Here is a 12,718-nt window from a genome sequence, read left to right as displayed (position 1 = left end):
TGTTTCCTCATTAGATAAAGCGGTCTAGATGCTTCGCAGTGGCGCTTGGTTTGTGACCCACCCATATCCTTCCCCCCCCTGTCGTCCCCCCGTCCCCCGGTGCTCCAGGTCTGAGGGTGCAGCCCTGCGTGCAGTTCCAGAGGAGGGCCTTGAGCCTGCCAGCCAATGCCAGCTACAGCAACCTGACCGCCCTGCTGACCGTGGCCGGCTCTGCCTGGGAGCTGGAGCGCTTCCCCTACCTGCAGGGCCTGGGAGGCAATGGGACAGGTGAGTGGGGCGCCGAGCCACGCCTACAGGAGAACCGTTTGGGTTTGTCTGTGCAAGACCGTGCTGCATGAGCACCAGACGTGTTCGATTATAGTTGTCACGACCGCCGGTAGAACCCATTTTGTTTTTTGATGTGTTCTCCAGTTGAGCGGAGTTGGATCACAGCAGGATTCACTCCAATATGGTCTCTCAGGGGAAAAAGACAACAAAGGTTAAGGCTTTGAATTGGGCGTGCCTGAGGCCATGTTTAGTTTGAAGTTCTGCAGATGTTCTTGGTGTTTCATGCGTTTACTCCCGTTGCTTTTACACTCTGAAGGTGTTGAGTCAGTTAAACGGGGTCCATAGTCTACATTCATGCGACCTTGTCCTTCCAATGAAATACATTTTTTCTTCCACATGATTAATGACTCAATTCAGTATTTTTGAACGAGTTTCTGAGCTGTTTAATTACACCGCAGTCGCGAATGCGCTGCATATCTTTCTGTCTCGAGGGAGAGCAGAAGAAAGTGTCCGCGCTACACCTCTGTAATCGCCCTGCAGGTCAGCGCCTGGCACAACGGCTCGGCTCATAATGAAGCCATTACACAGCCCTGGCTTTGTTCAGGGCGGCTCGTCGGTAGCCAAGGAACGGCAGGAGGATCCTTCAGAAGACCCGGATCCTTCCGCGGTCTCGTCCCCGAAAACACAATAGCCCGTGTCTGCGCGCGCTCGCGTGTTCCGGGACGTGTCTCCAGGGCGTCTGCGCAGGGCAGCGAGGGCGTCCGACCGGGCGGCTCCGCGCGGCTTAGCGCTTCGGCGGCGGCCTGGTCTGGTGGGCGGAGCTTGAGCCTCGCGGTGATGAGGCTCCTGTGTGCAGCGTAAGCTCGCGCGGGGCGTGTCCGTCATGTCTAAAAAGGGGTTTCTGCCCGGGGAGAGCAGAAATCGGTAAGCGATATGGCTAATCTGGCCGAGCGGGGCTATTGTGGAGCTGGGAAACTGTTGCATGACAACAGTGAGGATCTCGTGGAAGCCACCGTCAGCTGGAATGGAATGCAGCTTTTTTGTTTTGTTTACACTCAAGGGGACATTGCCAAGCAATAACGGCAATAGTGAAGGCATTGTGAAACCACAAATCAAGTCACTTCTCCAGCTACAATGTACTGCAAATGTTTATCTGTTTAACCCAGAGAAAGTAGTCTCTTGGTGAAGAAGGCCTTTCGGACACAGCAGTAGTGAGATTATTGTTAAGGGAAGAGGGCCTGAAAAACCCCCTCAATTAAGAGTTTGCAACAGGCAGTGACCTCATTCTCAATCCCAGTCTGGCTCCAACAGCAACACGCCCCCGTCACGCCCCCCCCCCCCCCCCATCCACCTCCCCCCTCACAAACTTCCTTGTGTTCAGTGAAGCTGAGTCACGCAGTCAGCTAATCTCTGCACTCCTCCCTCTCCTTCCCTACTCCTCTCTCTCGCCCCCGCTCTCTCCCCTCAGGGAACGACCGGAGGTTCGAGCTGACCCCCATCACGGCCGTCAGCGTCCACCTGCTGGGCAGCAGCGGGCGGGAGCTGCAGGTCAGCCAGCCGGTCAGCATCAGCGTCCCGCTGCCCCCCGACAGTGGCCTGAAGGAGAATGACCACGTCCCCGCCTGGAGGTTCGACCCCAAACTCGGTGAGTGCGTCCTCTGCTCTGACTCTGGTGTCATGTGACATCGGGGATTCCAAAAGTTGAGGAAAGACCTAACGCTACGTTACTGTAGATAAGAAAGTCAGCTACCTTGTTGTAGATAAGAAAGTCTTTTAAGAGCAGAACAGAGCTTTTAGGAGATTAGGAGAAAACCTGAATTAACCATCTATGTTCTGCTTCTTTCTGACGGACCTTTCTAGAATACGCAGCCTTGGAATACAGACCCTGATCTGTCAGCTGCTAATGATCTTATCTACTCGTTTAAATGACACAAACAGGGCTCCTCGGGTGCCGTTTAGTGTCACTGTTACACCAGGCAGTTGTGTGAATTTGTGGTGTCCCTCTTGACGAGATAAGTCCTTCAGTGTTTGCTGGGCGAGGGGGGAGGGGGGGGGGGGCGGCTGGTCTCTTATTTGGGTTTTTGCAGGGGTTTCCTGTGGGGAAGGAGAGGAAAGTCTATTGTGATTACAGGGCCGGGCAGGAGGAAAAGCGGGCTCCACAGCAGCCTCCTGGCATGTGGGCGGAGGCCTGGGTTATCCGGCTGCTGCACGGGGGCAGGTGGGAGAGGCTCTAGTGAAGCTTCACATCTGATAAACAGAGACACAGTGGAAAGACTGACCTGTTCCAAGGTTTTTGCTTAAGGTTGACGCAATGCAAAATCTTTTGCTTTCATATACAAAGCGGTCTCAAGCCTTAACCTTAGTAATCTTATTATTAAGTCATGCCTCTTGAAAGTAGTAAGGCTGTTATGGTCGCAAGTTAGTTTCTTTCCCATAAGAGTGTCGCCCTGTGGGGTTGAGTATTCATTGCAGTTACAGTTTGTGAATTTCTTTATGTGATAGCACATGCGCATTCTTTTTAGCGATAGCATGTGTGCACCTGTGTTTGCTTGTGTACATGCGTGTTTGACTGAGCAGTGATGAAACGTGTGTGTGTGCAGGCGTACGCGCGTGAGAGAGAGGTGACGCGTGGATGTGCGTGAGCGTGCGTCGCCATGCGTGCGCACCTGCGCTCCGTGTGTGTTCCCGAGGCCACTCCCCCCTGAGAGAAACCGCTCCCCGTGAGAGAAACCGCTCCATCACAAACCTCCGCGCTTCCCGTTAATTACACGCCAGCTGAACCCAATCCGAGCGCAGCTTTACTCGCGCGGTGATTTACCTCGGCCTGTCAGAGGAGCCGTTATTGCCAGGCCCAGCGTCAGATCCGTCCGAAATCCCCGGGCTCTGCAGCGGCACGATTCTTGCCGAGCCCAGGCCGCGCACTACCAAAACAGATGTGTGATTTACGGGCCTGCCTGCCCCCGCCCCCCCCCCTCCACACCGAGGATATCATCTGGGGACTCAATCACTTTAAACATGCCGTTCATAAAAATTCCCCCACAATGCCTTTCACATTCCGCAGCCACTCGAGTGACCACCTGCAGTTTTATTTCACAAACGCCGCTGAACAGCCGCAGCCCAGTCCCTTTTTACCTTTCTCCCAGAAGTCAAACCTTGTGGTTGTGGTTGCTGCAAGTTCGAAATGGAGGCTTATGGTCATCGTAGTTTTTTTTTTTTGTTAACAAGGGGTGGCGAATTGGTTCTTTGAGATGGTCTGCAGTGCCTTTATACATTTTCTGTGTTTCAGAAAATGATTTTAGCTTGAGAGTAAGAAGCCGCACGACTTGTCTTCTGAGTTTGCATGGTTTTTTTTTTTTTCCCCAAATGGGGAAATGTTTTTGTTAGTCATCACTCTATCTCTTGCCAGCACATACTGCTCATACTGAACCATCCTTGCAAGATACAATGTATTCGTTAAGATCAAATGCCCCTAAGATGAGGAAGGCTCACTTTCAGCACATAATAATTTTTAAAAAAACTATTGTTATTATCCTGCGCTGAGTGAAATTGAGATTTTGTGATCTCTTATATGTAATCTAAGGCTTTTTTGTGTGCCCAGTTAATCTACATGCAACCCTGTGATGGTGACTTTGTGCAGTTGCTCTACCTACCAGGGGAATACAAATAAGCTCCATTAAGTGCAGTTTCAATGGGCCATAAATTTGAGGAAGGAACTAGCACTTTTCAGGGATAACCTGTTGAGAGAACGGGGGCTTGGAGCCAAGGACGGCGCAGAAACTAACAGGAAAGCTCTCAAATGAAAACAGACGTCCTCACCCTGCAAAAACTCTGCAAGCCCGCATCAACCAGGCCCCGGTCTGGAATGTGTGTCTAAAGTTGCGACAGAACCAGTCAAGTATTTTTATTTGTCGTTTGTTTTGTTGCCTGCGTGGACGTGCGATCGCACCCCAGAGCATTGTGGGAGACGGCTGTCCACTGAACATTAGCTAAAATGTTTTTGATATACATTTGCCGGCTGAGACCGCACTGATGTACTCATTACAGCTGGCCTCCATCAGAGTTCAGCGTCTTGTCTGAACGTGGACGAACGGCTTCTAGGATTTTAACACAGTAATTACATTTTGTAATTTTATTTGGCCCATGTGACTGTTGTCTGCCTGTTTTTAACAGACTGATATTTAGCATAAACGATCTCTTCAGAATCTCACAAAGTGCTACTGTTTATATTGTTAAATAATTAGCGAGCATTAACCCCGTGGTTTTGATGTAATGTGATCTGACTCTGGTGCATGCATAGACCAAGGATGAAGACATAAAACAGCTGTGGGAATGTAGGATCTTGTACGATAGACTTACTGGTGCATTGATCTGTGCTCTTTGTAACAATATATGCTAATCTTAGCACGTCCTGGGGTTAACATCTACTTCCTCACCATGCTTCAGATCATCCATTTTGGAGAGTTTGGTGTCTCAAGGAAAAATGGTGCGATTTTCCTTTTTTGTGCAACAGCTGGTCTTCGCCATATGCTTTTATGTTAGCATTGGGAACTTGTATTGGATTACAGATTTATTACATCGGACCTTTTGTGTTGCCCTGTGGTTTTTCATGCAAACGAGGGCCATGTACTGTTTAGCTAACAACGAGCTTTATTTCAGGAATTCGTGATCACATTGTAATCATTTATTGTAAAACATCCGTTGCGCAATGCAAATTAGGCGCAGTAATCCCTTTCTTTTTGAAGCAATTCATTTTTGTGTTCTCTCCAAGCAGGGCATAAGGAACCCCTCTGTTTATTCACCCTCTAATCTTTATACGCAGTCATATGAAGGAGATTGATACGGCGCGAAATGAGGCGAGAGATTTGCCCCCGCCCCCCCCCGCGTAAACAGCGTGAGACCCGGGCGGTCGAAGTGCGGCTCGTGCGTCTGACCTTGGCGCTGCCGGTTTGCATAGTCAAATGGACGGCGCCCGGTTCCCAGGGGAAACGGAGGGCCCGGGGAGGCTCTCTTTCATCTGAGCGCGTCGGCCGATCTGCGGGATAAACGGCTCGTTTGAATGCTTATCAGGAAGTCCCGCATAGCAAAACGGAAGGCGGCGGAATGAACCATTCACTGAGGGAACGGGGGGGTCTCGGGGGGTGGGGGGAGTGCTTCCTTCAGCTCGATCCTCTCGGCCAGATATTGTGTCATCTATGGATTGAATTGAAAAACCTGAATTTCCACTCAGAAGGCTCAGAAATGTTATGTCATGCGCTAGACCAAACAGTATAGTGGCAAACATGAAAGTATTATCATAAAGTAGTTTTGACTGTTGTTTGAGATAAAATGACTGTTTTATTTTAGTAGGGTTTGCGATCAGTTACTCGGAGGTTGATTTTTATTGTCCTTTTACCCTCTTTTGCAATTACAGTTTAAAATCCTTCAAGTTTCTTCCAAAATGAGCAGATTGGACAGCATTGCATCAGCTGCAGTGAAACAGTTTTATTGGCTGGTACAAACAACAGAGCATGAATTCCTTTTACAGACCAAGGGGTGCTTATTCTTTCGAGGGTGACTTTGGTCTGGGTAAAGGGCCTTTTTGCTGGAGTATTGGATGTCATATTGGATGCCTGTATGACATCATCTTTGTGATTGGGATCACCACTCTCAGCTTTCAGGGTCTTGGTCTTGCATTGATGGAACTTCCTCTTCTAGGATTCCTTTGTGAAGAGCTCTGCTTTTATGAAGATAAATCTTTTACTGAAGTACAGAAAAGTAAAACACACGTTCTTCTGGTAAGTGGAGAAGGCAGTCACCGCTGATTGATGGGAAAAAAAAAACATTTTATGTAAATTGCCAAATAACAAATCATCCACTAACGAGCATTTTAAGAACTTTGCTTTCAGGATAAAACACTGATGAATAAGTGTTTGATATTGTAATTTTCTTTCTTTATGAAATGACTGCAAAAATGATGATTTTTTTTATTGCACAGTGTCTGCAAGCCGAGTTGAACTTAACTGAATTTAAACTGCTGAATGACTGATGATAAAAAGTCAGGTCTGACTTTGGAGCTGTAATGGGTTATAAAAAGCATTTCTTTAATTTCTTTTTCATTTTTGTTGTGGCAAAAAAATAAAACTGAACCGCGTTGTGGAATTATGCAGATATGCTTGGCAGAATTCCTTTAAGTCCATGAGATGCCCCCAGAATGGGAGGTAATGGGATGTGCAGAATGGCCAGTAAAAGTGCGGGGTCCTTCTCACCTTGCCCTGGCGGTGTGGCCAGAGCCGTGCCTGTCAGCCGGAGGGCCGGAGAGGAAGCCCACGCTAGCGCTTCGTTAGCAGCGCGTTCCAGCCGCTCGCCCGTCGCCAGGTTCGAATTTCCACCCCCTGTTCCCGAGCCTTTATGAGCTGCCCACGTGTCTTTGGGACGCAAGAATGTGGTTCCGGGAATTTTGGAAGAGCTCCATCGTCTGTCCAGCTGAATTCTGGGATATTTCGGGAACTCCCGGCCTCCCGCAGGGGAGCAGAGTTTTTAAATATTTCCCAGTTCTACACCTCGTTAATCTCAGCGTGAACGGCAACAAACAGACTTTTTTTAAAGGTTTTCTAAGGCTGTCTCATTTGTAGTCTAAATAGCCGGTTAAATTAAACATGCAGTCATTTTTCTAGTTCTTCAGACCCTTCTGTCAGACATACTTTCATCTTCAAACCAGAGCCACATTTATCTCTCCTTAAGGAGGAGGATCTGACCGGGAATCAGGAGTTCAGGGGTCAAGCTTTCATCCTGCGCCACATACCTAATGAGGTCACACAGACTGGCAGACCTCCATTCCTCCACAGGGCTGCCCGCATTATTATTACATGGCAGCTTTTGATTTGATTTCTTGGTAGAGTAGAGTAGTTTCCTCTTGACCTGGGCAGCTTTTTCAATTCTGTCCGTGTATACAGCTGGGCATTTACTGAGGCGATTCAAGTTCCACACTAAGGGTGTCTGTGCACCACGCTCTGTTGTCATGGGGAAGACAGCGTTACAATAATACACTGACATTATTCTTAAACTGCTCAGAAGGGCTTACAGTGCGTCTGACTTATTCAGACTGTCACGGTCCGGGGAGGAGGGCGGCAGATGACATTTGGAAGGAAGATTATGGATGTCGCTTCTGAGGAAGCGAAAGGCTGTAATTTATGGTTAACTCGGCGAAGTGGGGTGCAGCGACTGGGGCGAGCGACAGTGGCTTGTCATGCGCACGGACAGCTTTGTGGGTTTTTCTTCACAGAACACACGTTAGCGTGCCTGTTTGTGTAGAGCAACTCACTGTGACGGTCCAGCTGCAGCAGCGGCCGCTCAGAATGATGAAAAGCAGCTGAATTCTCAGCCGTAAATGTGAAGTCCCTCACCCAGTCACAAAGGCCATTGAATGCAATTGCCGAATGCATTCGAACTGCAGCCTAAATGTACATTGCTTTCGAGTTTCAGAGTTCCTCTTGGAGTGTTCAGCCATTTGTAATCAGAAATCATTTGAATGAACGCATGCACAATGGGCGTAGTTGCCCGTGGGAAGCGGTGTGTGAATTTGGCACCTAAAACGGGTGGAAATGAAAGTCAGGGCTCTGAAAGAGTGAGAGAGGGTGGGGTTGGGGTTGGGGTTGGGGGGAGGGGGGGCACCTGGGTGTACACAGCAGCCATTTTATGTGAAAATGCAAAACATCACCTGAAGAGGAGAGGGAGAGATTTGTTTAAGCAATTACATAAACTGGAGGGTGATGCTATGACTGGCGTAGGAGAGTCAGATTGCAAATTTGGCCAGGACACCGTGGAACCAGCACCTGTAATGAGCACAGTGAGTAATGCACACAGTGAGTCAGGGCCTTTAAACAGATGGCATGTCCAACAGCGCAGTGGCGGCTGAACAGGTACTCGGGGTATTCTGGTAGGCCCAGAGGCAGAGGGGAAGGCTGCGGTCTCCGGGCCCGCCGATAACGCTTCCAGCTGCGGCTTTTCAGGGCGGCCTCCCATCCGAGTGCCAGCCCAGGCACCCCCCTGCTTAGCTTCAGCCGTCAGGCAGCCGACTGTTACAGGACAGGGCTCTTATCCCAGCACACGCACGGCTTTAGCGTAGCGACGGCAGGCGGCTTGCGGTCGCTTGTGTAGACAGAAAGCAGCTGCGAGAGTTCCCAGGTTTTTTCTGAGCACCCAATCACACGGCGGGAGACTTCAGACATCTCGGCCAGAGGTAGAGCGGACCAGCCGCGCTAAAGGCTTCCCCAGCCGAGCGGGAAAGCGCGGACGCGCAGCCAGCTCAAACGCTCCTGGAGCGGACGCTTCGGGGCTGTTCCCGTCCAGCTGGCGGCCCTCCTCGACGGCTGCAGCGCGTTCGCGGCTCCAGGACGGCTCTGCTGAGGGATTTTCTTTGTTTACGAAAGCGAGAAAGGCGATCGCTTTCCTCCAGGCCGCAGCTGGAGAGATGAGTCATCTGACATTAACAGGGCTCAGGATCCGGATCCCACGCGGACGGTCCTCGGCTTCGCCGCTCGTAAACCGTCCGTCAGAGAGGGGCTTACTGGCAGCAGGGGGGTCTGCCATCGAGGCCGCCCTTTTAGAAATGGATTTGAGCCGCCCATCCCATCCAGCACTGCCCTTATAAACATGCACTCATGTACACTAGCTGGCTCTGTCCAGCACAAACCACATAAAGCTGTACACACATGGATGCCCACTTGGTTCTTTCTTTTTCTGTCTCTCTCTAGCTCTCACACACACATACACACACATACACAAATACGCACACACATGCGCACACACACTCACAACACATACACACACTCACTCACTCATTCTCTCACACACACACACACACTCATTCTCACACACACACACAAGCTCTCGCTCTCTCTCTGTCTCACACACACACATGCGGGCGGGTAGCTCCAGAGCCAGCCTTGTAGCCCCAGCACAGCGACACGCCACCCAGTAACCCAACCCCCCCCACCACACCCCCTCCCCCGTTGCCTCACAACGGGGCCAGCTCCTCTCCCCCGGTAACCCAGCGGCTGACGATGATGAAACCGCTCAGGAGCGGAGCTCACGTCAGTGTAAACACAGCTGTGAGGAGCCCGCTCCTCTCCTCTCTCTCTCCCTCCTCTGTTCCTCCCGTGCTGAAGAAACAGCAGCCATACAGGTTCCTCTCGTCTCTTACCTCACCTGTTTACATAGACACGCTTCACTGGGAATAGTGATAGATAATTGTCGGATATACGTCATGGAAAGCAGACCTAATCCCGCTCACTTGTGTGGCTAGTGGGGCGTTTTTTTTTTAGGTCTTTTCTCTGTAAGAGCCAGTGCAAGAATGATTGAGTTCTTTCTGGCCGTATTGCTCAGACGAGGATGATAAAATGCACTGGGCAAGAGTAGAATCGCTCCCACTGTTTTCCGTCTATTGTGAAATGCTGTGTGCTGCGTCTTTATTTTTTCAGTTAGTTTCTTCACGCTCTAGAAGTTTCTTCCTTTGAGACAGCCAGCTTCCTGGTATGACTATGACTGTAGTAAGCCTGGTGTGATGAATTCCTCAGAGAATAAAGCAGGGTCGTAGAAGGCCACAGCACTAGCTGTCACCTGGTTTTCGGGTTTGAAACGGGCTAGCTTCCCTTGCCTGTTCTGTTTGTGGTGTCTGCCTCCTCCAGAACTGCTGAGCTGAAAGAATCACTTTCTCAATCAGAGTCAGGGTGCGTAATATTGAGCAGCCCACTGAAAGGCCCCACTTAAAGGTCACCTTGGACTGTTCTGTGAGAAATTATGGTAGTTTGGGATCATTCTACAGTGTAATTGGAGCTTCCAATTGATTTTCTCAGAAAATTCAGTAAGAAATCAATTTTGAAATCAAGGGCCAGGCACAGTTTGCTTATTCTGTTTCATTGATATTTCTGTTTTGTAGAAGTCAGCTGTGAGGTTGCATAAGACCATACAAAGTGACCTTATCATTGACTTCACATGTAGTTTAGCCTTTGTTTGTAGCTATGTAGCCTTTTCTTTGTCTCCCCTTTGCCCTGTTTATAGAGACAGCGGCTGCCTTTAAAGAGTGGAACACGATTGCTACAGATTCACTTTGGTAGGGCAGTTCATTCAAACACCCCCCCCCCCCCCCAAAACTGTGTAGTCTAGTCTAGCCTGACGCCCCCAGGCAGCAGCACCCCTCGGGATACCCCTCGGGGATGGCACGCGCCCCCGACCCCAGGGCGAGGCTCGGAAAGAGGCCCTTTATCGCCCCCTTAAGGACTGAGCGCCACTGTGGGGGAAGTGCGCGGTCCCTGACGACCCAAACGAGTCCAGCTGAGAGGCGGCAGTCAGCGGCCGCGTCGGGTCGCCCCTGTTTACCCCGCCTGTCGCTAGGCAACCGGCGGGAAAAACACGGGGCTGCTGTAATTCGATAAGCGTAATGAAGAATCTGAAACTTCTCCAGCGATTGTTGGATATTTTTTGTGCCGATAAGAGATCAGCGGGCCCGCATTGTGAGCCTGCCCATTGTTTGTTTTGCCGGAAATAAACCTCGATTTAAAAAGAGGAGAGTGTGAAACCTGCTCTTCTGCTATGAATCGCACGATATGTTTATTGTCCTGGTGTGTATTTGGACAGTTTTTGCCACGGAAGTAGGGTTTTTGCGTGTTAAATAGTTGACTGTTTCAACTGTTTAAATGTCAGGTTTTGTGTATAGAACGGGGTTTTTTTTTATTGAAGTTGCTTTAAATATTTATTTATTCTTTTTTCTTTCTTCTTGAAAACAAAAAGGAATGCTTGATGTACGGCGAACACGAAGTGTTCCCAGCTTTAAAGCCGGGCCGTTTGTGCGGTGCCGCCGGCTGTGAGCTATGGCGCTAAGCCTCGGGATTCCTTTAAATGTCAGGAGCTAAGCCTGTTTAGAAAAGACTGCAGTGGAGCAACCACACCGCCGGCAGAATGTTTGATATCTCTTCATCCGAACACACCTCCCTGAACGCGGCGGCGCACAGCGCTGGGTGCGTATGCCAGGGAGCGCTCTGACCACCAGCCGTTTCGCACATCGCTGCCTGTCCTGCTGAACACAGGGCCTTTCAGTCCTCCCCCCCCCAAACCTCCACCCTCCTCTCAGAGCTGATTCAGAGCAGCACCATCAATCCCAGTGCGGCCTGGTGACAGATTTCCACAGCCTGTGTCTGTGGCCCGGGCCTGAATGCCTCTTAGGCCCGGCCTGTGGAGCCCAGCCGGTGTGGGGAGCTGCACTATCGATGGCACGGCCGGCGCGGATCCTGTTACACTCGACTGCACAGGGAGGGAGGGCGAGCGAGGAGGAGAAAGCTATAGAGACCCAGAGAGAGAGAGAGGGAGGGAGAGGACTATAGAGACCCAGAGAGAGAGAGAAAGGGGGGGAGAGGGTTATAGAGACCCAGCGAGAGAGAGGGAGTGTGAGAGCTATCGACTCAGAGAGAGAGAGAGAGAGAGAGAGGGAGGGGGTGAGCTATAGAGACTCAGAGAGAGAGAGTGAGAGTGCTATATAGACCCAGAGAGGGAGAGAGGAGAGAGAGAGAGAGAGAGGAGAGGGTGTGAGCTATAGAGACCCAGAGAGGGAGAGAGAGAGAGGGGGGGGGAGGGAGGGAGAGGGAGAGTGAGAGAGAGAGAGAGAGAGAGAGAGAGAGAGAACTGTAGAGATCCTGAGAGGGAGAGAGACAGGGGAAGAGAGAGAATGAACCTGCTGAGTCACCAATCTGTCAGGATGGCAGCTCTCCCTACGTACTGAGGGGGTGAAAGAGAACAGATTTAAACACACACTCTGCTACATCTCTCCTTTGGCTCGCACTACAGTCAACATCTCCACAGCGATGAGCGAAGAGAATGGAGGCACGGTATTGAATGGGGCAGTAGTGCTGTATTAGGGTTAGGAAACGTTCTGTGTTCGATTCCCAGGTGTCACACTGCTGTGCCCTTCAGCAGAGTACCTGACTCACTTCAGTTTATGTCTAGCTGTACAAATGGATACCATGTAAAAGCTGCATATGGTGCTCTGGGTAAAAGTGTCTGAAAAATGCTTGAATTTAAATGTGAAACATGCGGTGTATGTGAGGAAATATCTCAAATATGAATATCATTAGTCATGGAATTTTTCCATAATAGTAAATGGGCCTCTCTGCCTTCTTGGTGATATTGCATATTTGTATTTCTGGGAGTCACCACTCCCAATGTTCTCCACTAATGTATGTCACTGTAGAGAATCTGCTGAGTGGTTATAATGTGATGTATTAACTTTTTAAAATGTGTGTTGTATCTTTATGTCTGAAGATAAGCACCTTCGTGTAAATCTGAAAGCAAAGCCTTTGCCACCGTTGGTTTAGAGATGATTATCTCTGCAGTGCTGAGATTGTGTGGAAGGCCAGGGTTTGGCCTCAGTGAAAATTACGCTGTATATGTGCTGCCACCTAGTGGTGGAATACAAAATGGC

General features: G+C 49.9%; 1 protein-coding gene across 1 annotated transcript in view; it reads left to right on the top strand.

Moving 5' to 3' along the window:
• The window catches only part of fam171a1 (family with sequence similarity 171 member A1), a 53,883-nt gene that overhangs the window by 32,989 nt on the left and 8,176 nt on the right, over nucleotides 1-12,718 (top strand). Inside the window, exons 4-5 of the mRNA XM_035383987.1 lie at nucleotides 109-267; nucleotides 1,736-1,912. Coding sequence (XP_035239878.1) covers nucleotides 109-267; nucleotides 1,736-1,912 — 336 coding nt within the window. The remainder of the gene's footprint in view (nucleotides 1-108; nucleotides 268-1,735; nucleotides 1,913-12,718) is intronic.

The sequence above is a fragment of the Anguilla anguilla genome, chromosome 1 (assembly GCF_013347855.1).
Source record: "Anguilla anguilla isolate fAngAng1 chromosome 1, fAngAng1.pri, whole genome shotgun sequence".
In the NCBI taxonomy this organism is placed as follows: Eukaryota; Metazoa; Chordata; class Actinopteri; order Anguilliformes; family Anguillidae; genus Anguilla; species Anguilla anguilla.
The sequence above is the reverse complement of the archived record's forward strand: the minus strand, read 5'-3'. Positions and strand labels throughout refer to the sequence as shown.